The sequence below is a fragment of the Mustelus asterias genome, chromosome 6 (genome assembly GCF_964213995.1).
Source record: "Mustelus asterias chromosome 6, sMusAst1.hap1.1, whole genome shotgun sequence".
In the NCBI taxonomy this organism is placed as follows: Eukaryota; Metazoa; Chordata; class Chondrichthyes; order Carcharhiniformes; family Triakidae; genus Mustelus; species Mustelus asterias.
This window is the reverse complement of record NC_135806.1, coordinates 142,168,018-142,195,614: the sequence shown is the minus strand read 5'-3', so window position 1 is coordinate 142,195,614 and position 27,597 is coordinate 142,168,018. Positions and strand designations below refer to the sequence as shown.

Sequence of the window (27,597 nt, the reverse complement as noted above, 5' to 3'; positions counted from 1 at the left end):
CACCCAGATTGGGGTTTCAGCCAGAATTCACAATACACAGGCTGAAAACATAAACTTTAAACTACAGTACCACTAGCAGCAAAAAATAGAAAAAACAGAAAGCAGCCTGGCTCCATAATGTACCTTAGGGTTTCTTAATCATTAACAGTTGAACAATATTTAAAAATGAAAGGAAAACAACTTTTATTTCTAACTTTTCACTGTTTCAGTTCCAAAAAAAAGCAACATTTTCTTACAGACTTAACATTCCACTTTAAATACAGTTAGCAATATACTTGTGATAAGGAGTATAGACAATCTGGAAGGTTTCAGCGAGGTTTTGAGTTTCAGAGAAGCTTGCAAAACTCTTGCCTTCAAATGGATCCCAGTCAGAGCTAAAAGTTGGTTTCTCTCTGCTACGAACCTAGCTCCTCCCATTAACCACATTAGCACATGACCCTGTCAATCAACTTAATCAAAAATCCCAGGGGAAATCTTCATCCATAAATAAAAATCCATGAGCTCTCTCCTAAGTAAATACTACATAGCTGAAATGAGCAACTTTCCTGCCCTCCCAGCATCTGAGCTGCATTCCACCAGTCATCTTGCTTACTCACCAGCTTGCTCAGTTGTGACATCTAAAACATTACTCCATTTACTCCACTTCCAGAAATGCTGTGAAGAATAACGAGCCCCAATGGAATATCTTGTATAGGGTTTTAAATTGTTTAATATTACTGTGTGCCGTGCATTCTTTGGTCCTCCAATCACAGAATAGTTACGCTGTAATACAAAAATATATGTAAATTAGACTAGATGCCATTCATTCAGCGATAACTCTCAGGGGAAAAGTCTGCTCTGCCGTTCTGTGGAATAAGTGATCTTCTTTTGGGAAAGGGGGCTACATTTTTGGTTGCTGAAAACACTCAAATCTTTGGTCTAAAATCCACAATTTCACATCAGGAGAACTGAAATGTTGGCGTATAGCAAGAACCAAGCTCTGCTTCCTCCTGACATCTTGTCCACATTCAGCAGCCAGCCCCTCCACTGATATGATCAAAACCCTTGTCCATGCCTCACTCACCTCAAGGCCATCTTCTGTCGTGTGGAATCTGCCCTCCAGCTTAATATTACACCAGTTACCTCATTCCAGAGGTTATCTACCTCATAGGCTGCAGGAAAGGATGTCCCGAGGCATGGTACATCGGTGAGACCATGCAGACGCTACGACAATGAAGAAACGGACACCGCGCGACCATCAGCAGTCAAGTACATTCAGTCTCCAATTTTCGGGTAAGCGTTCTCCAAGGCGGCCTTCAAGACACACGACAACGCAAAATCGCCAAGCAGAAAGTGATAGCCAAGTTCCGCAGGCATGAGGACAGCCTCAACCGGGACCTTGGGTTCATGTCACACAACATACAACCCCCAGCATTTGGCCTGGGTTTGAAAAATCTCACTAACTGTCCTGGCTTGAAACAATTCACACCTCTTTAACCTGTGATTATCTCCCTCTCCACTCGCATCGTCTCTACCTGTAAAGACTTGATTACCTGTAAAGACTCGCATTCCTACCATTATCTTGCAATTGTGTCTCTGACTATATATGTTTTGTCTATGTAGGACGTGTTTGTGAAACCTACCTCTCCACTCAAATAGTCAGCGGGAAATTGAAGAGTAAATATGTAAGGAGATTACAGATACCTCCAAGGAAAATAGGGTGGTAATGGTCGGGGATTTTAACTTTCCCAACATTGACTGGGACAGCCATAGTATTAGAGGGTTGGATGGAGAGAAATTTGTTGAGTGTATTCAGGAGGAATTTCTCATTCAGTATGTGGATGGCACGACTAGAGAGGGGGCAAAACCTGACCTCCTCTTGGGAAATAAGGAACGGCAGGTGACAGAAGAGATAGTGAGGGACCACTTTGGGATCAGTGACCATAATTTCATTAGTTTTAAGGTAGCTGTGGAGAACGATAGGTCTGGTCTGAAAGTTAAAATTCTAAATTGGGACAAGACCAATTTTGACGGTATCAGCCAGGAATTTTCAAAAGTTGATGGCCAGCATGGTAGCACAGTGGTTAGCATTGCTGTCTCACAGCACTAGGGACCCGGGTTCAATTCCCGGCTTGGGTCACTGTGTGGAGTTTGCATGTTCTCCCCGTGTCTGCGTGGGCTTCCTCCGGGTGCTCCGGTTTCCTCCCACAGTCTGAAAGACATGTTGGTTAGGTGGAATGGCCATGCCAAATTTTCCCTCAGTGTACCCAAACAGGCGCCAGAGTGTGACGACTAGGGGAATTTCACAGTAACTTCATTGCAGTGTTAATATTACACCAGTTACCTCATTCCAGAGCTCATCTACCTCATACGCTACAGGAAAGGATGTCCCGAGGCTTACTTGTGACGCTAATAAAAAAAAACTTTAAGTTAATTGTGGGAGGCTTTCAAAAGTATGTTAACCGGGGTTCAGGATAAGCACATTCCTCTTAGAGTGAAAGGCAAGGCTGGTAGAAGTAGGAAACCCTGGATGACTCGGGATATTGAGGCCCTGGTCAAGAAGAAGAAGGAGGCACATGACATGCAGAGGCAGCTGGAATTAAGTGGATCTCTTGAAGAGTATAGAGGGTGTAGGAGTAGAGTCAAGAGAGAAATCAGGAGAGCAAAAAAGGGATCTCAAGATTGCTTTGGCAGATAAGGCAAAGGAGAATCCAAAAAGCATTGACAAATACATAAAGGGCAAAAGAGTAACAAGGGAGAGAGTAGGGCCTCTTAAGGATCAACAATATCATCTATGTGCGGATCCATGAGATGGGCGAGATCCAAAATGAATATTTCTCATCAGTATTTATTGTTGAGAAAGGCATGGATGTTAGGGAACTTGGGGAAATAAATAGTGATGTCTTGAGGAGTGTATATATTACAGAGGAGGTGGTGCTGGAAGTTTTAAAGCGCATTAGAGTAGATAAATCCTTGGGACCTGATGAAGTGTATCCCAGGATGTTGTGGGAGGCTAGAGGGGAAATTGCGGGTTCCCTAGCAGAGATATTTGAACCATCGACAGCCACAGGTGAGGTGCCTGAAGATTGGAGGGTGGCAAATGTTGTGCCTTTATTTAAAGAGGGCTGCAAGAAAAGCCTAGGAACTACAAGCCGGCGAGCCTCACATCTGTCGTGGTTAAGTTGTTGGAAGGTATTCTGAGAGACAGGATCTATAGGCATTTGGAGACGCAAGGACTGATTAGGGTCAGCATGGCTTTGAGAGTGGAAAATCATGTCTCATAAATTTGATTGAGTTTTTTGGTAAAGGTAACCAAGGAGGTAGATGAGGGCAGTGCAGTTGATATTGTCTACACGGACTTTAGCAAGGCTTTTGACAAGGTACACATGGTAGGTTGTTGCATTAGGTTAAATCTCACGGGATCCAGGGTAAGGTAGCCAAATCGATATAAAATTGGCTTGATGACAGAAGATGGTTGTAGAAGGTTGTTTTTCAAACTGGAGTGCCGTGACCAACGGTGTGCCTCAGGGATCAGTGCTGGGTCCACTGTTATTTGTCATTTATATTAATGATTTGGATGAGAATTTAGGAGGCGTGGTGAGCAAGTTTGCAGATGACATCAAGCTTGGTGACATAGTGGACAGTGAAGGTTATCTAGGATTGCAACGGGATCTTGATCAATTGGGCTAGTGGGCTGATGAATAGCAGATGGAGTTTAATTTAGATAAATGCGAGATGATGCATTTTGGTAGATTGAACCAGGGCTGGACTTACTCAGTTAATGGTAGGGTGTTGGGGAGAGTTATAGAACAAAGAGATCTTGGGGTACAGATTCATAGCTCCTTGAAAGTGGAGTCACAGGTGGACAGAGTGGTGAAGGTGGCATTTGGCATGCTTGGTTTCATTGGTCAAAACATTGAATACAGGAATTGGGACATCTTGTTGAAGTTGTACAAGACGTTGGTAAGGCCACACTTGGAATACTGTATACAATGCCCTATTATAGAAAGGATATTATTAAACTGGAAAGTGTGCAGAACAGATTTACTGGGCTACTACCGGGACTTGATGGTCTGAGTTACAAGGAGAGGCTGGATAGACTGGGACTTTTTTTTCTCTGGAGTGTAGGAGGCTTAGGGGTGATCTTATAGAGGTCTATAAAATAATCAGGATCAGCTAGATAGCCAATATCTTTTCCCAAAGGTAGGGGAGTGTAAAACTAGAGGGTATAGGTTTGAAGTGAGAGGGGAAAGATACAAAAGGGTCCAGAGGAGCAATTTTTTCTCACAGAACAAAGAACAAAGAAAATTACAGCACAGGAACAGGCCCTTCGGCCCTGCAAGCCTGCACCGACCATGCTGCCCACCTGAACGAAAGCCCCCTACCCTTGCGGGGACCATATCCTATTCCCATCCTATTCGTGTATTTGTCAAGACGCCCCTTAAAACTCACTATCGTATCTGCTTCCACTATCTCCCTCGGCAGCGAGTTCCAGGCACCCACCACTCTGTGTAAAAAAACTTGCCTCGTACATCTCCTTTAAACCTTGCCCCTCGCACCTTAAACCTGTGCTCCCTAGTAATTGACTCTTCCACCCTGGGAAAAAGCTTCTGACTATCCACTCTGTCCATACCCCTCATAATCTTATAGACTTCTATCAGGTCGCCCCTCAACCTCTGTCATTCCAGTGAGAACAAACCAAGTTTCTCCAACCTCTCCTCATAGCTAATGCCCTCCATGCCAGGAAACATCCTGGTAAATCTTTCCTGTACCCTCCACATCCTTCTGGTAGTGTGGCAACCAGAATTGAAAACTATATTCCAAGTGCAGCCTAACTAAGGTTCTATAAAGCTGTAACATGACCTGCCAATTTTTAAACTCAGTGCCGCGGTCGATGAAGGCAAGTATGCTGTATGCCTTCTTGACTACCTTCTCCACCTGCGTTGCCACTTTCAGTGACCTGTACACCCAGATCCTTCTGCCTATCAATACACTTAAGGGTTCTGCCATTTACTGTATATTTCCCATCCGTATTAGACCTTGCAAAATGCCTCACATTTGTGCGGATTAAACTCCATCTGCTATTTCTTCACCCAAGTCTCCATTGATCTATATCTTGCTGTATCCTCCGATGGTCCTCATCGCTATCTGCAAATTCACCAACCTTTGCGTCATCCACAAACTTACAAATCAAACCAGTTACATATTCCTCCAAATCATTTATATATATTACAAACAGCAAAGGTCCCAGCTCTGATCCCTGAGGAACGCCACTTGTCACAGCCCTCCATTCAGAAACGCACTCTTCCACTGCTACCCTCTGTCTTCTTTGACCGAGCCAATTCTGTATCCACCTTGCCAGCTCACTTCTGATCCCATGCAACTTCACCTTCTGCACCAGTCTGCCATGAGGGACCTTGTCAAAGGCCTTACTGAAGTCCATGTAGACAACATCCACTGCCTTACCCTCATCAATCATCTTCGTCACTTCCTCGAAAAACTCAATCAAGTTCGTGAGACATGACCTCCCCTTCACAAAACCATGTTGCCTCTCACTAATACGTCCACTTATTTCCAAGTGGGAATAAATCCTGTCTCGAAGAATCCTTTCCAATAATTTCCCTACCACTGATGTAAGGCTCACTGGCCTGTAATTACCTGGATTATTCTTGCTACCCTTCTTAAACAAGAGGGTTTAAGAGGGTGGTGAGTGCCTGGAACAAGCTACCAGAGGTAGTAGAGGTGGGTACAATTTTGTCTTTTAAAAAGCGTTTAGACAATTACATGGGTAAAGAGGGACATGGGCCAAACGCGGAAAGTTGGGAGAAGCTTAGTGGTTAAAAAAAAAGGGGCGGCATGGACAAGTTGGGCCGAAGAGCCTGTTTCCACGCTGTAAAGCTCTATGACTCACTCACCTGATGAAGGAGCAGCGCTCTGAAAGTTCGTGATTCCAAATAAACCTGTTGGACTTTAACCTGGTGTTGTGAGACTTCTTACTGTGCCCACCCCAGTCCAATGCCGACATCTCCACATCCTAACACAGCCTTAAATGCATTCAACGAAGGAGCATCCTCAACTCTTTGGGCTACAGAATTCCAAAGATTCTCAACCCTTTGAGTGAAGTAATTTCTCCTCATTTCAGTCCTAATTTAGCTGATTAAACTCAATCAGGTCTGTGCTGTTTACACTCACACAGGGGGCATGTTCACTTGGCAAAGGTTAGCAAGTCAGTCCCAGAAGAGTTCGTAACTTCAGCAAAGAGTTAAAGAAGTTTCAAACAAATGTAATGTTTTTGGCATGTTTACTTACTGATATATTTCTCCCCAAATCATCTCTGATCACCATCTCACAAAGCAGCCCCGTGTCCGTATAGTCTGCCTGATCTGACCAGTACACAGTGATAGTGTTTGATGTTTTGGTCTCTTGCTGTAGCTTGTAAGGGGCAAAAGGATGAACTGGAAGGAAGATTTAAAATCATCAACTTAGCCGTTACATACTTTATCAAAACTTGTGGCAAAAAAAAACGCGAATGGCTCTGACCAAAACACTCAGACAAAATAGAAAGCTGCAAAAAGACTGACCAAGTTCAGTTAAAAAGCTTTGAGAACCACTGGAGTTTAATGGAAAGCTCACTAATAATAATATTATAAGATAAAAATGTTGGACTGTGTACATTCTTTGTGGCATGCATGTAGAAACTATAACCCTGGCCATCAAAAGAATTAAAGAAAGGCACCCTCCATACATGCTAAGCTATACTTTATGAACTTGTTTGAATAGCCTGCTGATTACACCTGGTTTAATACGCGAGGAATCAACACTTCAATGAGTTATGGGAGTGTAACTGGCACGTTGAGGCAAATTTACACATTCCAAAAGATATCTCCTTTAATAGAAGCAGAAGCAAGACCAAAGGGATTAGTACAGTCTTTATTTCAGTGTTATACTTACACACACGGGCCACATCCACCAGTATATGGGACTCTGTTTCCCCCAAGGGGTTTTTAGCATGTATCGAAATATTGTGTATACCACTGCGAGTTGAAATAGGAAATCCACACCAATAATCAGGATAGACCTTTGAAGCTTGCTCACATGAAAGACGCTTCTGTGAAGACCTAAAGAATGACAGTATGGGAGACTGCACAGTCAGTGCTGCTTTGCACTTTGTTTGACAATACCCTCTATTAACAGATATAGACTTTCAAACTGCACAAGCAAGGGGATTTAAAGTTAAAACTTCCCAAAGTAACTTCATGTATATAAAAAGGACAAACTGAAGAGAGGTAGAAATGTGATGGTAACACATTTGGAGTGGGGTGGGGGTGGAGGACGTGGAGCAAAATAGAAGATATGGGGTAGGTCACAGCCAAGGGGAGGTTGACAAAGATGTGATGGACACAGGACAAAGGGAGTGTTAATGAGAGCATTTAAGGACAAAAAAAGGTGCTAATAGTGGCATAAAGATGAGATAGCAGAATGTGTTAATAGGAGGAGAATGGGAGAATGTGTTAATAGGAAGATACAGGTGGTCCTATGATGGAGGGTTTGCATTGGAACAAAGAAAACAAAAAAGGGTCAAGATGGAAGGGCAAGTTCACAGAAGATTTTGAACTGAATGTTGAGTCTGGAAGGCTGTCATGTGCCTAATCGGAAGATGAAGTGCTGTTCTTCCAGTTTGTGTCGGGCTTCACTGGAACATTGCAGCAGGCTGAAGGTGGACATGACAGCGAGATGGTGAACTGCAATGGCAATGGAAGGGGTCATGCTTGCAGACTGAGCAAAGACGTTACACAAAGCAATCACCCAGTCCGCGTTTAGTCTTCCCAATGTAGAGGCTACCAGACCTGCTGAGTTTACCCAACATTTTCTGTTTTATTTCCGATTTCCAGCATCCACAGTATTTTGCTCTGATTGACCTGTTTTGAATGTCACTGGTCAAGGAGAATTGGTGGCCTCAACACTGGGAGGGTACCGCAGCTCTCTTATGAGCTGGGTTATGGGATTATTTGCATCTACTTGAGAGCAAGCAGAAAGGTTGACCTAAAACACAATCTCATACTTTGCACTGGAATTTCTGCAGTCCGAGTGAACAGCAAAGCCACAGATGCTGCACCACAGCAGGTACTCCAGAAAAATTAGTCACCTTGGCATACTACACTCCAGCCCACGGTTGATATTTGGGAGCAGTTTTCTAGTCCAAAGCATAAACGTCTAGGGAGGTGGACCAAAGAAAACACAGCTGACAAAAAATGGTCCAAAGTAGCTGACTGTTCATCTGTGAGATCAATATCCAAATTAACGAGATGAACATTCATCTATCAATTTCATAGAATGTGTTCAGATAGTTCCAAGCTGATCCCCATTGGGTCTGGGAAATGCCCCGAATTCAACACTGATTCAACAGCAGTTGCAGGTGGTGAAGACACAAGATTGGTATGGAGAAAGGCCATACCGGAAACATGCTGGTTACTGTAGAACATAGAACATAGAACATTACAGCGCAGAACAGGCCCTTCGGCCCACGATGTTGCACCGACCAGTTAAAAAAAAAAAACTGTCCTGAGGTCCGACCTCCCATCTTGAAGACAAATTTCCAAAGACACCAAGGAAGGGACTTACCTGTCAATGAGGCTATATTTAGTCCCACGCTTTGAAAATAATGCAGTCAATCTTCCTGGCTGCCAAGTACAGTTTAGTGTTTGTAAGTCACGTGTTTCACAGCTGAGAATTTTTGGTGTATCAGGCGGATCTAAATTAGAAAACACACATTTGAAAGCATTCATTATCGCGCTGCTTTTTAAAATAATCAATGTCTCTGATATTGTATGCAAGTACAAAAGAATCCAAATGTAGGTGATCAGCTGTTTGGTACTGAGAATATTAGTCTGGATTTAAAAATGAAATGAAGTCAATTGGACGAAAGGAATTTGACTACATTACAGGGTAAAAGGAGGGTGAAAGCTACTGATTAATCTGTTGTAGTCAAACAGGACCAGCAGAACTGAGCAGCCGTATGAATCTTTCCACAGTTTCAGGAACTATATGATCAGCAGAACTGAAGTAAAGTGTAAAGCTACACTTGGTTCCTACAACTACAATTCAATTCTGATACTCATGTCATCACTCGACATGTTAACCACTCCAAGCAGAATTGGTTTGATTTGATTTGTCACATGTATTGGGCTGGAGTGAAAAGTATTATTTCTTGCACGCTATACAGACAAAGCATATCCTTTGTAGAGAAGGAAAGGAGAAAGTGCAGAATGTAGTGTTACAGTCATAGCTAGGGTGTAGAGAAAGATCAACTTAATACAAGGTAGGTCCGCTGAAAAGTCTGACAGCAGCAGGGAAGAAGCTGCTCTTGAGTCAGTTGGCACATGACCTCAGACTTTTGTATCTTTTTTCCGATGGAAGAAGGTGGAAGAGAGAATGTCCGGGGTGCATGGGGTCCTTGATTATGCTGGCTGCTTTTCCGAGGCAGTGGGAAGTGTAGATGGAGTCAATGGGTGGGAGGCTGGTTTACGTGATGGGCTGGGCTACGCTCACAACTTTTTGTATTTTCTTGCAGTCTTGGACAGAGCAGAGGCCATACCAAGCTCTGATGCTTTCTATGGTGCATCTATAAAAGTTTGAGTCATAGCGGACATACCAAATTTCCTTAGCCTCCAGAGGAAGTACAGCATTGGTGGGCTTTCTTAACATGTGGATCCTGAAGAATACAGGTTCCTTTTGGGATGGAAGTAAATACCTTCTGGATTGGCCATCCATTTGAAGTCGTGAAGTTTGTAGTGTATTATTGATAAGCATAATTCTGTTTTCCTTTTATTAGTTAACTGCTCAGTGTATTGTCATTTTATATTCGATAAACTATGCTACTATTTGCTAATTCAATGTCCGAGTCATTGTCTAAATTAAGTCAAGTCTAAAATGATCAAAACACCCCTTTTTTTAAAACAAACGTATACTAGGACGCTGCCCTGAAACATCTGCAGTAATGTCCTGGGACTGAGATGATAGACACCCAGAAATCACAACCATCTTCCTTTGTGCTCTCCAACCAGCGGAGAGTTTTCCCTCAGATTGACTCCAGTTTTGCTAGGGTTCCTTGGTGCCACACTCAGTCAAATGCTGCCTTAGTAGCAAGTGCAGGACAAGACGCAGTACACTTGTATTGCGTGGTGTGCAATATACTGACACGACACAGGATGTGCACATGGTGTTAATAGCACTGATACGCTATCTCTGAACCACATCAATGTGCAATACTGATCGTGTTTTACTTCAGTATCAGTACAAATACACAAACAAAATTGACCAATGTTAATCCCCATTCGTCTCTTCATAATACTTACAGCCGACATATATGACTGCTCCAAAGTAGTCACCGGATTTTAGACTGCAAAAAACATTTGTTCCAGATTCGATCGATGCAGAGATATTCTGTACGCTAATGGCAAGGCTCCGGCTACTTAATTTAATAGTTGATGTGTTCAAGTCGCCAAAAGTTAATTCTTCAACTACGTTTCCTTCACCAGCTACGCAACAAAATTTCAGGCTGGTTCCCACTTTCAGAACAGTACCATCCAAAGGATAGACTTCATCCTTGGTTTGGTTAGATGAGTCCAGTCCTTAAAAATAAATAGAACAGTGGCATATTAAATCACGAAGAAAGCAGAAAATGAAAGAAGAGTTCAGCAGTTCTGGCAGCATTTGCAGGAGAGAAACAGAGTTGACATTTCAGATCAATGATCTTTCAGGAGAACTTATTACAACGTAGGCTTCTGTGGTATCCTTCACTTAACAAAGGAATTGAAAAGGCTTTGACAAACTTGGATGCGAAAAGCTGGAAGGGAGGCAAGAATAAGGCGTAAAATTAATGGCAACAATGGCACTCACTGTGGACTGCATGAAGTATTATCTTCCCTTCGCCCAGTGGCAAAGTCTGCAGAGAGGCCGGCTGGTGTGGCCATATCCCCTTTTAAAGTCATGAGCTAAAGATACGCCCCTGAGATCTGTGTAATGTTTCATATTTAGTGGTAGCAATGTAGATATTGTAGACATGTGCAAGTACAGTTCCTACCCGCAACCTCCCCTCACCACACCACCCTAGCTCACTAATGCCCTGCACTTAGCAGCGAGAAGAAATGGAGTATGGAGCTAAGGAAATGGGGAGTGTGTGCTGTGTGTACGTGCGCGCGCATGGGGTGGTGTGTATGTGTGCGCGCGGGGGTGCTGTGTATGTGTGCGCATCCATGTGTGCGCGTCCATGTGTGTGCGCATGTGCCTGTGTGCGTGGAGGAGGAGGAGGAGAAAAGACGCAGGTGTTTAGTTTATATGCCACAATTCACAGCATGGCTTCATACTAATAAAGTCTACAGCATCATACAGATTCACACCAAATAACCTGCCTTTTTCACATGAAAAGTGATACTGTTTCAATAGCCATTTGTGGAACGTAAAGAGCAACTTACCATCAAGTGTTAATACCCGGCTCCAGTCACTCCAAGCTTTGACACCAGGAAATATGATAGCACTATCATTGCTAATGGAGCGAATTCTCACAGAATGCGCTGTGCATTGGAGGGGCATATCTGATGTCCAATTTAACTGCAGCATCCTGTCCTGGGTAAAGTCAGCGGTGCTACTGTAATTCCCCTGCAAAAATAAATTTTAAAAAGTAAACCTGATAGATTAACCAATCCATCAAATTCAGCTTCTCTAAGACTAAGGAATGTAAGACTAAAAGTGATAGCCAGACATTATAAAGTAAAAATAAAGTTTATTTATTGGTCACAAGTAGGCTTACAGTAACACCGTAATGAAGTTACTGTTAAAATCCCTTAGTCGTCACACTCCAACACCTGTTCGGGTACACTGAGAGAGAATTTAGCATGGCCAATGCACCTAACCAGCACATCTTTGGACTGAGAGAGGAAACCGGAGCACCCGGAGAAAACCCATACAGATACGGGGAGAACGCGCAGACTCTGCACAGACAGTGACCCAAGCCGGGAATCGAACCTGGGTCACTAAAACCTTAAAAAGAGACATGAACAAAAGATTGGATCTTTGTCCCAAAAGCTACCAACAGGAGTTACTAGAACAAAAGAATCCACCTCTCATCCTTGCTGAATCTCACACCCAATTATAATGACATTATAATCACAAAACCAGAGGATTCACAAATCAAAACTTGTTTTGCCTGCAGAGCTGTTACAGGACCTATCCCACACCTAGGATTGTCCAGGTCTGTTTCAAAAGGAGACCATTGAGCATTTGCCTCTTGATAAGCTTACCCCACTAGCAGAGTCAGAGAATCTGCTTCGGCAATGGCTTCCTGACACAGGAACCTCAATATAGATGACGATTCTTTCAAAAGCTAATGACTGGAATATTATCAGTCCTGAAATCAAAGCCAGTTCAAGAGAGTGGACAACATGCCTTTTGAAGCCACTGTGGAGAAAGGCAGTCACGTGACCATTTTGAGATCTCTACATGCCTTTGAGAACTGAGAAATCCTCAGTTTGCTGTTTAACATCCACTGGTGAACACCAAGTAGTCGGGCTCCAGCTTGAACAGCAGCCTGCTCCTCGAAGCTGTCGCTGCTGGAAGATTTCCTGCAAAGCTGATCCAGTCTGTGAATATCAACTTAATTTTACAGTATCCGCACCAAGTGTAAAGAGAATTCTACAACTACACTCTTCAGCCACCTGACTCCGACATCGAAGAGCTCCTCAGTGGACGCGGATTCTCGACTCTGATAACCACATAAACTAATTTATTACTTTGGGTGCTTCAATTTGTTTTACATTTCAAACCAGGAGAAGCAAGAAAAGGACTCCAGCTCCTCATCCCTGCTAGTTCCTGCAATTTGCCTATGTGCAGATTTCAACATCAGCTGGGATACTTGCCCCTGGTTAAATAGTCTCAAGGTGCCGACAGTTCAGGTTCATTTAATGAGAATGTACTCCATCACCAGCCATCTCTTACAAAGGAGGAAGAGAGCTGAAAACCTCTGGGATTCGCAGGTCAGGACCAGAACAGATCCTTCACTAAGGTTTCCCAAATAATTGTACAATGGTCATTAATTCTCCACATGGAGTCTTATCATTTCACTTACCCTCCAGACCTCTTGCATTGTGTACGTCAGGAGGACCTGGACTTGGAAGATGAGTTTTAAATCCACACCATATTTCTGACCACCTTCCTTCCACTCCACTGTCAACTGGAAGTCAGATGGTCCTTTAAACACTCTGAGGAGTTCTGGTATGTAAGGCTGAAACACTGAAATACAAAACGATCAACAATAAAGTCCAGAATATGTCCCCTACATTGAGATAAGATAGTGTCAAGCTTTTTACATTAATTCATTGGATGAGAGCTTCACTGGCAAGGCCAGATTTTATTTCCCATCTCTAATTGACCTTGAGTAGCCAATGGCACCATCTTAGAATGTTACACTCTATCTGTTGTCGGTACACCCGCAGCATTGTAAGGGAGGGTTTTCCAAAACGTCAACTTAGCGACAATGGAAGAATGGTGATATATTTCCATGTCAGGATGGTGCATGACTTTGGGAGAGGAACTTGAAGGTTGTGGTGTTTCCATGCATCTGCTGCCCTCATCCTTCTGATGTTACAGGTCACAGGTGTGGAAGGTGCAGTTGAAAGAGCCCCAGCAAATTGCTGCAGTGCACCTTATGTACGGTCAACTTTGCTGCCACTGGTGGTGAAGGGAGTGAGTGCTGAAGGTTGGTGGATAGGGTGTCAATCAAGCAGGCTGTTTTGCCCCATTTAGTGCTGAGCTTCTTGAGTGTTGTTGGAGCTGTACTCATGCAGGCAAGTGGAGAGTATTCTATCACACTTTGACAAAGGGTCATCTGGACTCGAAACGTCAGCTCTTATCTCTCCTTACAGATGCTGCCAGACCTGCTGAGATTTTCCAGCAGTTTTCTCTTTTGGTATTTTATTACACTCCTGACTTGTGTCCTGTAGATAGTGGATAGTACCTGGACAGCAAAAATGCTGATGATGGTAACTAGCATTGTACTTTCTGGGACATTAGCTGTAAAGTATAATTCAGTGAGTACAAGAGCATCAAGCTGCTGTTTGATTGTTCTGTGAGACAGCTTTATCAAGTTTAGCACAAGTTGCCAGAGACGGTGAGGATGACTTTGCAAGGTCAACTGGACAGGATGTGCCTTTTTTCATTTCTGGTGCCCAGGTCAATGCCAGGTGGTCAGTCTTTAGTACAACTGAAAGCTTTGCTACGCAAATTCAGTATATAGTTAGGAGTCCAGCACATTGCTGGAATCAGATGTAGGCCAACCAGGTAAAGACTGCAGATTTCTATCCCTAAAGGACATTATTGAACCAGATGGCTTTTTACAATGTAGTAGTTTTGTGATCAAGAGTGAAACTAGCCTTTTATTCTAGTTCAATCTTGTCCTTGGCTAAAGGGATGTTTGATGGGACAATCAGTTTTTAACCAATATTGTTCCTACTTGGAGGGTGTTTGATGGGAGAGAGTGGTGAGCAGTTTACTCAGTTTGTCTCGTCAAACTTTATCCATGCCAATATGTTACCCCCAACACAATGAGCTTTTATTTAGCAGATGCAACAGGTAATTAAGAAGGCAAATGGAATTTTGTCCTTCATTGCTTGAGGAATAGAGTTTAAAAACAGCAAGGTTATGTTCCAGCTGTACAAGATGCTGGTGAGGCCACACCTGGAGTACTGTGTACAGTGTTGGTCTCCTTACTTGAGAAAGAATATACTGGCACTGGAGGGGGTGCAGAGGAGATTCACTAGCTTGATTCCGGAGTTGAGAGGGTTGGCTTATGAGGAGAGACTGAGTAGACTTGGACTATACTCATTGGAATTTAGAAGAATAAGGGGAGATCTTATCGAAACATATAAGATTATGAAGGGAATAGATAAGATAAAAGTAGGGAAGTTGTTTCCACTGGCAAGTGAAACCAGAACTAGAGGGCATGGCCTCAAAATAAGGTGGAGCAGATTTAGGACTGAATTAAGGAGGAACCTCTTCACACAAAGGGTTGTGAATCCCTGCCCAGTGAAGCACTTGAGGCTACCTCATTGAATGTTTTTAAGGCAAGGATAGATAAATTTTTGAACAGTAAAGGAATTAAGGGTTATGGTGAGCGGGCGGGTAAGTGGAGCTGAGTCCATGAAAAGATCAACCATGATCTTATTGAAAGATGGAGTAGGCTCGAGGGGCCAGATGGCCTACTCCTGCTCCTAGTTCTTCTGTTCTTATTTTACGCAATAACCTTTGATGTGGCACCTAATCAAATGCCTTCTGGAAATCCAAGTACAGTACATCCACCAGTTCACCTTTATCCACAGCACGGGTGACTCCTTCAAAGAACTCCAATAAATTGAATAAAGGAGTTACATTTGCTATTTTTCAAACTAATTGAATTTCCCTGAACCTAGGGAATTTTGGATAACTAAAACCATTGCATCAACTATCTCAGTGGCCACATAGGGTGAAGTCCATTTGGACCCGAGGATCTGACAGCCCGCAGACCCAACAATTTGCTCAATACCACTTCCCTGGTGACACTAATTTTCCTGAGTTCCTCCCTCCCTTCCATTTCTTGATTTGCAGCTATTTCTGGGATGTTACCTGTGTCCTCTATAGTGACCGGCGCAGATGTGATGGCCCAAAGGGCCTTTTTCTGTGTCGTATATCTCTATGACTCTATGACAGATGTAAAACATCTGTTTAATTCGTCCACCATAGTCCTACTTTTATCAATTCCCCAGATGTATTTGCACGTTGAAAGCAAATCCATTGCAAGAATGCATACTAGCAGTACTGCCATTATTCTCATCTTTGTACCCATTCAATACGCTGTGACTAAACGCACTGGGTAGCCATGCCAATGGAAAAAACAACAAACAAATTATACTTTGGAACTACATTCACCTACATTGCCCATAGTGAAGGCAGTGTATTGTATCTTTGCAAAAAAACTGAAGTTAATGGTGTTGATAATTACCAAAGTCTCTGTCTGTCCTTCGAAACATTTCTGATGTCTGTGTGCCCAGATCATTAGCAGCAGTTATCTGTAATAGTAAATCTTCAAATATGAAAAAGTCACGTTCGATAAAGTTATTAGTTCCCACTTCAGTGCAGTCATTTGCATTCCTAAGAAAAGGAAGAAATTGTTCAATTGTAGGTTTATAAAACAAACTTCTGGCTATAATCCTCTTTGTTTTCTGCATCCAGGTTCAATCAATAAATAAAGTTAAAGTAAAATAAAATTTATTTATTAGTCACAAGTAAGGCTTACATTAACACTGCAATGACGTTACTGTGAAATTCCTCTAGTCGCCACAGTCCGGCGCCTGTTCGGGTCAATGCACCCTGACCAACATGTCTTTCAGACTGTGGGAGGAAACCGGAGCACCTGGAGGAAACCCACGCAGACATGGGGAGAACGTGCAAACTCCACACCGACAGTGACCCAAGCCGGGAATCGAACCCAATTCCCTGGCGCTGAGAGGCAGCAGTGCTAACCACTGTGCCACCGCGCCGTACTGTGGAATCAAAATTCCACAAGAAACTGGTGCCTTGCTGGAGCAGCATCCAAGTCATTCTGAAGCCCAAATGAGACTAATATCAGACCAAAAATGCTACATTCTGTGGTCCAATAATCTGCTGACTAACAGCAATCTCACTTGATTTTCTTTTAAAGTTATGACACCACAGCAATAATCTGATTCCATGTAAAGCGGTGAGAACTCACCTAGCACAGGCTTTGTAGGTAGTTTCTATGTTTGTGTCTCTTCCTGGCTTCCATGTACAGATGAGATTCACAAAGTTTTGGGTTACACACTCCAAATCTCGAGGAGCATCTGGAGGATCTAAAGAAAGATGGCTTAGTAGTATTATCGCTTGACTATTAATCCAGAAACTCGGCTAAAGTTCTGGGGGCCAGGGTTCGAATCCTGCCACGGCAGATGGTGGAATTTAAATTCAATTAACAAAAAAATCTGGAACTAAGAATCTCCTAATGACCATGAAACCATTGCCGATTGCCGGAAAAACCCAACTGGTTCACTAATGTCCTTTAGGGAAGGAAATCTGCCGTCCTTACCTGGTTTGGCCTACATGCGACTCCAGAGCCACAGTAACATGGCTGACTCTCACCTGTCCCCTGAACAAGGGCAACGAGGGATGGGCAATAAATGCTGACCAGCGACAGCCATATCCCATGAATGAATAAAAGAGGGATAAAAGAACTCCAGTTTCTATAGGATAGATAAATCATCCAGATGGCTGGTTGATGGCAAAATACACAACCAAAGTTGCCCGTCTTAGCAATTCAATTCGAAAACTGGCTTGAAATCAAGTTACTCATTTTAAATCCCTTTGTTTGGGTGTTTTTCATACCTAGTATCACAATACAAGATTTAACCTGAGCAGGAACAGAACACAGAACCCGGGGGGTGGGCATGTACAGCGAATAATAGGATTGGTAATTGGATATTGAAAAATAATTGCCTAATTTCTTTGAACAAAAGTTGGTGCAAGTAAGGTTTGTGTCTATTACTCATGCACAGACACACTGATCTACTCCTGCTCTTACAGCAAACAGGAAGAGGGCCAAACAGTGTACTGCTACTCCTCGTACAGACACACTGAAGGGTCAAATGGTGCACTCCTGCTTCTTTTCTGATGTTCTTAGGCCATAAGACATAGGAGCAGAATTAGGCCACTCGGCCCATCGAATCTGCCCGGCATTCAATCGTGGCTGATACTTTTCTCATTCCCATTTTCCTGCCTTTTCCCCTTAACCCCTGATCCCCTTATTAATGAAGAGCTATCTATCTTTGTCTTAAAGACACTCAATGACCTGGCCTCCACTGCCTTCTGCGGCAAAGGGTTCCACAGATTCACCACCCTCTGACTGAAGAAATTCCTCCTCATCTCTGTTTTAAAGGATCGTCCCTTAAGCCTGAGGTTGTGCCCTCTGATTCTAGTTTTTCCTACTAGTAGAAATACCTCTCCATGGCCACTCTATCCAGGCCTCGCAGTATCCTGTAAGTTTCAATAAGATCCCCCCTCATCCTTCTAAACTCCAACGAGTACAGACCCAGAGTCCTCAACCGTTCCTCATACGACAAGCTCTTCATTCCAGGGATCATTCTTGTGAACCTCCTTCTTATTGAAAACACCATTCAGTACTAGTGTTTATGTTCTTTACAAGACTCCTTCCGTCCTCCTCCATCTCATCCTTGTCGCATACGGTCTCGGTTTCTCCCTCATATAAGTATCCAACTTCTCCTTAAATGCATCTCATGGAGTCATAGAGGTTTACAGCACGGAAAGAGGCCCTTCAGCCCAACTTGTTCATGCCTCCCTTTTTTTTTTTAAAAACCCCTAAGCTAATCCCAATTGCCCACATTTGGCCCATATCCCTCTATACCCATCGTACCCATGTAACTATCTAAATGCTTTTTAAAAGATAAAATTGTACCCGCCTCTACTACTACCTCTGGCAGCTTGTTCCAGGCACTCACCACCCAGTGTGTGAAACAATTGCCCCTCTGGACACTTTTGTATCTCTCCCCTCTCACCTTAAACCTATGCCCTCTAGTTTTAGACTCCCCTACCTTTGGGAAAAGATATTGACTATCTACCTTGTCTATGCCCCTCATTATTTTATAGACCTCTATAAGGTCACCCCTCAGCCTCCTATGCTCCAGAGAAAAAAGTCCCAGTCTATTCAGCCGCTCCTTATAACTCAATCCATCAAGTCGCGGTAGCATCCTAGTAAATCTTTTCTGCACTCTTTCTAGTTTGATAATATCCTTTCTATAATAGCGTGACCAGAATTGCACACACTATTCCAAGTGTGGCCTTACCAATGTCTTGTACAACTTTAACAAGACATCCAACTCCTGTATTCAACCTTCTGACCGATGAAACCAAGCATGTTGAATGCCTTCTTCACCACTCTGTCCACCTGTGACTCCACTTTCAAGGAGCTATGAACATGTACCCCTAGATCTCTTTGTTCTGTAACTCTCAATTAAATCAAATAGCATCTATGCTATTTGCCTCAACTATTCCTAGATTCCTAGAGGTTTTACCAAAAATCCTTATTCAATTATCTTATATTGATGACGCCTAATTTTGGACTCGAACAAAAATGGAAACATTGTCACTAAGTCAAGTCTACTGAACCCCTTCATAACTTTGAAGACTTCAATCAACTTCATCTTTCAGTGAAGACCTCTACAGAAATGATTTCCAGCCTATAAATATTTCCCTTTGCACCTTAATTCCCGTTACACTCAAATTCCTTTAGCTACAGCAAATACACCAAATGCAACTTACAATAATTTGAGTGACACTGTGGCTATGTCCCTCAGTGACATGATACTCACATCCAGTCTTGACTGTAGTGGTGTAAGACTCTGCTTCAGACGTACATGTCAGATTTTCTCCCTTTCTGCTGGTTAGGCCCAGATTATGCAGCGACACCATACTAGCAGTGGAGTTGACCTTAGTGTATTGGCTGCTAGGGAGTAGGTTTCCAGCATATTCCCATCGTACCTCATTAGCAGCACCGGTTCTGCAGAAGTTGCAGGTTACATCGTAGTTGGAGCCAACATTGGCGACCACTTTGTTCGGAGAAATGGAGCCACACTGATCTAAAGGAGTAAGAAAATAACTTTTAATTCCTTCTTGAACCACTGCAGTCCATGTGGTGTAGCTACACCCACAGTGCTGTTAGGAAAGGAGTTCCAGGATTTTGACCCAGTGACAGCGAAAGAATGGCAATATATTTCCAAGTCAGGATGGTGAGTGACTTAGAAGGGAACTTCCAAGTTGTGGGGTTCCCAGGTATCTGCTGCTCTTATCCTTCCAGATGGTAGCAATCGAAAGTTTGCAAGGTGCCTTACCGGGTTCCTGCAGTGCATCTTACAGATGGTTCACACTGTTCTTTGGTGGTGGAGGGAGTGAATATTTGTGCAAGGGGTGCCAAGCAAGTGGACTGCTTTGTATTAGACGTTGTTAAGCTTCAAGTGTTGTTGGAGCTGCACTCATCCAGGCAAGTGGAGAGTATTCCATCACACTCCTGACTAGTACCTTGTAGATGGTGGACAGGCTTTGGGGAGTCAGAAGATGACAATAATGACACGATCAACAATGTTAGCATCTAAATACGACAACTTGTGCCAAAGTACTTTGCCGAACAGAAAACACATTAAACAAACGAGTTGCTGGGGGTGGTAATGAAAGGCACCAAAGAGGCACGTTGAAAGATGTTTTTGCAGGAAAGAGCAGTAACAAAGCTGAGGTGTTTAGGGAAAAAACAGCACAGAAATACATTTGGAGTGTCTACAACTGAAGTTGGGGGTGAAGAGGTCAGGGATATATATCAATCGAGGCATAGATTACAAAAGCAGGGAAGTTATATTGGAGTTGTATAGAACTTTGGTGAGGCCATAGCTGGAGTACTGTGTGCAGTTATAGTGCACATTATAGGAAGGATGTGATTGCACTGGAGGGACTGGTACGCAAGAACATGATTGTTACCATAAAGGCAGCCTCATAGTAAACAGAGCCATGTAATTTCAAATGTTCTCTCTCATGCAACCTTTCTGATCATTGCTCCTCTGAACTTTCTGGCCTGCCTCCCAAACATCAAATAACCTATACTGCATCTGCTTCCTGCTACACTCAGACCGCCTTACCTCGGGGATTTTTTCTGACCATTTACAAGCTTTCAACACCCATGCTGTTGTTCAGGTACTGCCTCCTCTTGCATCCTGTCCCTTCCATCTGACTTTGGTAATATTCTCCACTCTCAGCCTTGTCCCTTGCAATAAAAAAAGTTTAATTTTCTCACTTAAACTATGTTGCAATGATTCTGAGAAATGGGAACATTGATAGTGAAGGGAATGATTTATTCTCAAACATGAAAAATCCTTTGTCATGAATTGGAAAAATATTCAGGCACTTTTAACCAGGAAAAATTATTACGTTAATCCCCCTCGTTTTTCACAAATGATTTCTGTTCTCTCTGTCTCACTTTCCTTCCTTTAGCTAACTTCCTTCCCCCACTGTGATGCAAGGGAGCAGATTCTGCTTCTTAAATCTTTAAGATTAGTCATTAATATCATAAGCCAGCTCCAACAACAGGGAAATGATATCATGTAATAATGTTATTCAACGAGTAATCCAGAAGCCGGCATTAATGTTCCAGAAACAGGAGTTAAAATCTCACTCCGACTGCTGATGTGGTGGAAGTTAAATTTAATGAGCCAAGACTGGGAAGTTGATTTGACTCACCAAGTCAAATCAGATAAAAAATGCCCCAGGCCTTTTTTTCCATATTTGTTCTTCAGATCGGAGTGTCACTGACACGGCCAGCTTTTAGTGCTCAGCAGTTCAAACACAAAGAAAACTGCTCCTGATTAGAACAAAGAACAGTACAGCACAGGAAACAGGCCCTTCGGCCCTCCAAGCCTGTGCCGCCCCTTGGTCCAACTAGACCAATCGTTTGTATCCCTCCATTCCCAGGCTGCTCATGTAACTATCCAGGTAAGCCTTAAACGATGTCAGCGTGCCTGCCTCCACCACCCTACTTGGCAGCGCATTCCAGGCCCCCACCACCCTCTGTGTAAAAAACATCCCTCTAATATCTGAGTTATACTTCGCCCCTCTCACCTTGAGCCCGTGACCCCTCGTGAACGTCACTTCTGATCTGGGAAAAAGCTTCCCACCGTTCACCCTATCTATCCCCTTCATAATCTTGTACACCTCTATTAGATCTCCCCTCATTCTCCGTCTTTCCAAGGAGAACAACCCCAGTTTACCCAATCTCCTCATAGCTAAGACCCTCCATACCAGGCAACATCCTGGTAAACCTTCTCTGCACTCTCTCTAACGCCTCCACGTCCTTCTGGTAGTGCGGCGACCAGAACTGGACGCAGTACTCCAAATGTGGCCTAACCAGCGTTCTATACAGCTGCATCATCAGACTCCAGCTTTTATACTCCATACCCCGTCCTATAAAGGCAAGCATACCATATGCCTTCTTCACCACCTTCTCCACCTGTGTTGCCACCTTCAAGGATTTGTGGACTTGCACACCTAGGTCCCTCTGTGTTTCTATACTCCTGATGACTCTGCCATTTATTGTATAACTCCTCCCTACATTATTTCTTCCAAAATGCATCACTTCGCATTTATCCGGATTCAACTCCATCTGCCACCTCTCCGCCCAATTTTCCAGCCTATCTATCCTGCTGTATTGCCCGACAATGCTCTTCGCTATCCGCAAGTCCAGCCATCTTCGTGTCATCCGCAAACTTGCTGATTACACCAGTTACACCTTCTTCCAAATCATTTATATATATCACAAATAGCAGAGGTCCCAGTACAGAGCCCTGCGAAACACCACTGGTCACAGACCTCCAGCCGGAAAAAGACCCTTCGACCACTACCCCCTACCACCTACCGTCTCCTTCTCCTAATGAATCAAAGCTCCTCCATGTGGAACGTGGTTTAGAAGAATTATTCAGCGTGGCAAGGCTTCCCTGTGTGAAACTTCAACACCCATCACCAAGAGTGGCTCGACAGTACCACCACTGACCAAGCTGCGGCAGGTGGTGGCAGGACCAAGTAGAGGGAAAAACACACTTAACCTCATCCTCAATAATTTACTGGATGCAGATGCATCTTTCCATGACAGTCTGTTCACAACTATCACTTCTGTGTGGAAACAAAATCTAGTGCTCATACTGAGGGTAATCTCCTTTATATTTTATGGCACTATCACCATGTTAAATGGGATAGATTCAGAACACAAGCAATAGCTCAAAATCAGGTATTCATGAAGCGCTCTGGGACATCAACAGCAGCAGAATTGTACTCAACCATAATCCGCAACCTCAGGGCCTGGCATATCCCCATGCCAAGGAGTCAACCTGGTTCAACTTGCAGTGTCAAGAGAGCATGCCAGGAGCACCACTGGACATAGTTAAAATTGAGATTTTCAAACAAGAGGTAGACATGACCACATATTTAAGAACTTTGGAAAGGAAAGGGAGGTTGGGGATGGAGTGGTACCTTGCAAAGACAGACGGCCCAAGTATGGATTTCTTGAGGAAAGGGTTGATGACACCCACTTTCAAAGAGAGAACAGCATTTGAGAGGGAGCAAGTTACAATTTCAGCTCATTTGAGGGCAGGGAGAGAAGTCGGATGGTTAACAGTTTTGTGGGAATGGGGTAGAAAAAGCAGATGGATCGCATGGTCAAAATAAACAGAGAGAGCTTAAGGCAGCTCAAGGAAAAGAAACATAGGATTGGGTTTTAGATGGGCAAAGGGAAGGGGAATAAAGAAGGTAATCCTGGAATATCAAACCAGAAAAAATAGGACCAATTTAAATTGGTGAAAAGTAAATGTAAAACAGAAATACTCAAAGTGACGTGCTTCCACGAATCTGCTCGCCTAGATAATAGAGATACCAATTTAAGGGTAATTTGAGGTTGATGGTTTAACAGGACAATCAGCGCACAAGACATGCCAATTTTAATGTCTAATGGCTTTTATGAGAGGATGGATTTAACAAATTGGCACTCAATGTACAACTTTGTAAGTTGGGAGTGGGCTGTTAGGAATGTGGATGTCTCACACACACCACAGGACCTTCTGTCCATTCATTTTAATGGATGGAAATCCCTCACAGATCGCTCTCGGTTTAAAATTCCGGCATGTGCTCCTTGCACATGAAGCTCCACGCTGGGAATACAAATCTATAAATTTAGCCTTACATCTTTATAAACCCACAAATCTCCTGCAATCCTGATATGCTTAAGGTACAGTACCTATGCTTCTCAATTGAAGGGTGGTTCTCCCAGCTTTCAAAAGCAACAATATCTGTATTTCTACTCGGTAGACTAACTAAATAAAAACTAAACTCGTTTCAACATTTCTGAAAGCAGAAAACTGAGATCCACTGTTTCTTTTCAATTCTATTTACTTTTCCACTCCTGACCACATACATATTTTTCCCCCAGACTGTGCAATGATAAACTACAGCAATGAAAACAATTTACATTTACATAGAATGTACAGCACAGAAAACATGCCATCCTGTCCACTGGTCTATGCTGGTGTTTTAATTTGATTTATTATTGTCATGTGTATTAGTACAGTGAAAAGTACTGTTTCTTGCGTGCTATACAGGCAAAGCATACCGTTCATAGAGAAGGAGAGGGTGCAAAATGTAGTGTTACAGTCATAGCTAGGGTGTAGAGAAAGATCAACTTAATGCAAGGTTGGTTCATTCAAAAGTCTGACAGCAGCAGGGAAGAAGCTGTTCTTGAATCGGTTGGTACGTGGCCTCAGACTTTTGTATCTTTTTTCCGACAGAAGAAGGGGAAGAGAGAATGTCCAGGGTGTGCGGGGTCCTTAATTATGCTGGCTGCTTTGACCGACCCACTATGGTGGTGTCGTCAGCAAACTTGAAAATCAAGTTGGAGGGGAATTTGGCCATATTTCCTCTTGTAGGAGAATCTAGAATTAGGGGCACAACTTAAAAATAAGGGGCCTCCCATTTAAAATGGAGATGAGGAGGGTTGCTAATCTTTGAAATTCACTACCGTGGAGTGCAGTAGAGGCTGGATCATTGAATATATTTAAAGTTGAGTTTGACAGATTTTTGATATGCAAGGGCGACAAGGGTTATGTGGAGCAGACAGGAAAGTGGAGTTGAGACAGAATCAAATCAGCCTTGATCTTATTGAATGGTGGGCAAGGCTCAAAGGGACAAATGGGCTATTCCTGCTCTTAATTCTAGCTTATGTTCTAATAGATTGTCATAAAAGGGAAAAACTGCAAATACTAGTAATACAAATCAGTTCACTCAGAACCTGCCTTTTGCAGGCTAAGTACTTGAAACATTAGTTTGTCTTTTCTCTGCGTAGAAGTTGTCAGAATGTTTGCAGAAGCTTTGACTTCCAAAAACAACATTGCTGTTTGCTATTGTCATAGCTGCCTTGGAGATGCACAATCACATCAACTTCTTATTTCTAAATCAAAAAACCAACTGAAGGCAATGACCCAAAAATGCTAGGAGCGTTTAAGCTCCAGAGTGAAAGAGTAGAGAGAAGATGAGATATATCAGAGAATAAAAATTTAGCGATAGTAAGTTTAGATTTCAAAACATTGAACTTCACAAGAGAATAAGTATACTGAGAGGAGAGAAAATTTATATTTCTGAGTTCCTGGAGTAGGGCTAAACTAGATTGGGAAGATTAAAATGTCAAAAGATACATTTGAATAAATAGAATATAACCATAGACTCTCTACAGTGCAGAAGGAGGCAATTTGACCCATCGAGTCTGCACCAACTCTCTGACCAGAGTTATCTTACCCAGGCCCTATCCCCCATCCTATCCCCTTAACCCCACACATTTACCATGGCTAATCCATCTAACCCTAATCCATCACTTTCCAAAGAGAACTGAGGGACTGCTATGTACTCTGTTTCACTGAGACATGGCTCACTCCTGATCCACCGGACTGCGCCCTACAACCAGAGGACTTTTCAATCCATCGAATGGACCGTGCGGCGGCCTCAGACAAGGCTAGGAGAGGCGAGGTCTGCTTCCTAATCAACACCCTGTGGTGCCTAGATGTAGCAACACTGGCAAGTTTCTGCTCCACTCATTTCCACTCCATTTTGGAGATTTCCACTCCATCTGACGAAGGAGCAGCACTCCGAAAGCTAATGGCATTTGCTACCAAATAAACCTGTTGGACTTTAACCTGGTGTTGTTAAAACTCTTAGTAAGTTTCTGCTCCCCAGACCTAGAATACCGGACGCTAAAATGCCTCCCCCACCACCTTCCGCGGGAGTTCACCTCCGTTATCCTGACGGCAGTTTACATCCCACCCCATGCGAACGTGAAGATCGCGCTGGACAAATTATACCCAACTACGAATAGCCTTGAGACGAAACATCCCGAGGTCTTGTTCATCGTGGCGGGGGACTTCAATCAGGCCAAGCTCAAGAGCGTACTATTAAGTTACACCAATACATCTCTGTTCCATCAGAGGCCCAAACATCCTAGACCACTGCTACACAAATATCAAACATGCCTACCGCTCTATCGCCCGCCCACACTTTGGCAAATCAGACCACAAGTCTGTGCTCCTGCTCCCGGCTTACAAGCAAAAACTGAAGCGGGAGAATCCATCAAAGAGAGTTGTGCAATGTTGGTCTGAGGAATCGGATAATCTCCTACGGGACTGCTTGGAGTCAGTGGACTGGTCAGTATTTAAAAACTCTGTGACCAGCCTGAATGAGTACGCCACGACAGTAACTGACTTCATTGGTAAGCGTGTAGAAGACTGTGTGCCAAAGACACAAATCCGCGTGTTTCCCAACTGGAAACCATGGATGACCAGGGATATCCACTGCTTGCTGAAGTCCAGGTCTGAGGCGTTCAAGTCAGGCGACACTGACCTATACAAGAAAGCCAGATATGATATAAGGAGATCCATCAAAGATGTCAAAAGACAATACCGGACCAAGCTAGAGTCCCAGGCTAGCCACACTGACCCCCGCCGACTATGGCAAGGTCTGCAAGACATAACAGGCTAAAAGATGAAGGCATGTAAAATCGCCGGCTCCAACACACCCCTCCCTGATGAGCTCAATGCATTCTACGCCCATTTTGAGCAAGAGGTCAGCGAGAGCATGCCCTCCATCCTGGAAGCCCTGGATGAACCTGTATCTGGGGTCACCATTGCAGATGTCAGTGCAGCTTTCTCAAAGGTCAACTCACGGAAAGCGACTGGCCCGGATGGGGTACCCGGACGAGTACTCAGATCAGCTGGTGGGGGTATTCACAGACATCTTCAACCTTTCTTTACAACAAGCTGAGGTCCCTATCTGCTTCAAGAAGACAACCATCATCCCGGTACCTAAGAAAAACCAAACAGCATGTCTTAATGACTATCGTCCAGTGGCTCTGACATCCATCATTATGAAGTGCTTCGAAAGGCTGGTCATAGCACAAATCAATTCCAGCCTCCGGACTACCTGGATCCACTACAGTTTGCCTACCACCGCAGCAGGCCCACAGCAGACGCCATCTCCCTGGCCCTGCACTCAACCCCAGAACATCTATATAACAAGGACACCTATGTCAGCCTCCTATTCATTGACTACAGCTCAGCCTTCAACACTATTATTCCCACAAAACTCATCTCCAAACTCCGTGGCCTGGGCGTCGGCTCCTCCCTCTGCGACCGGATCCTGAACTTCCTAACTCATAGACTACAATCAATAAGGATAGGCAACAACACCTCCTCCACGATCATCCTTAACCATGGTGTCCCGCAAGGCTGTGTTCTCAACCCCCTACTATACTCCTTATACAGCTATGACTGTGTGGCCAAATTCCTCTCCAATTCGATTTTTACGTTTGCTGACGACACCACTGTAGTGGGTCGGATCTCAAACAATGACGAGACAGAGTACAGGAATGAGATAGAGAATCTGGTGAACTGGTGCGGTGACAATAATCTCTCCTTCAATGTCAACAAAACAAAG

At 43.5% G+C, this 27,597-nt stretch overlaps 1 protein-coding gene across 6 annotated transcripts in view; it reads right to left on the bottom strand.

Moving 5' to 3' along the window:
- The window catches only part of lifra (LIF receptor subunit alpha a), a 222,714-nt gene that overhangs the window by 35,847 nt on the left and 159,270 nt on the right, over positions 1–27,597 (bottom strand). For all 6 annotated transcript variants that reach the window (XM_078215241.1, XM_078215244.1, XM_078215246.1 and 3 more), the window contains 10 exons: positions 19,407–19,673; positions 16,760–16,877; positions 16,010–16,158; positions 13,103–13,266; positions 11,454–11,637; positions 10,335–10,610; positions 8,602–8,731; positions 6,931–7,097; positions 6,289–6,434; positions 597–762 (listed from right to left, as the gene is read on the bottom strand). In XM_078215241.1, coding sequence (XP_078071367.1) covers positions 597–762; positions 6,289–6,434; positions 6,931–7,097; positions 8,602–8,731; positions 10,335–10,610; positions 11,454–11,637; positions 13,103–13,266; positions 16,010–16,158; positions 16,760–16,877; positions 19,407–19,673 — 1,767 coding nt within the window. The remainder of the gene's footprint in view (positions 1–596; positions 763–6,288; positions 6,435–6,930; positions 7,098–8,601; positions 8,732–10,334; positions 10,611–11,453; positions 11,638–13,102; positions 13,267–16,009; positions 16,159–16,759; positions 16,878–19,406; positions 19,674–27,597) is intronic.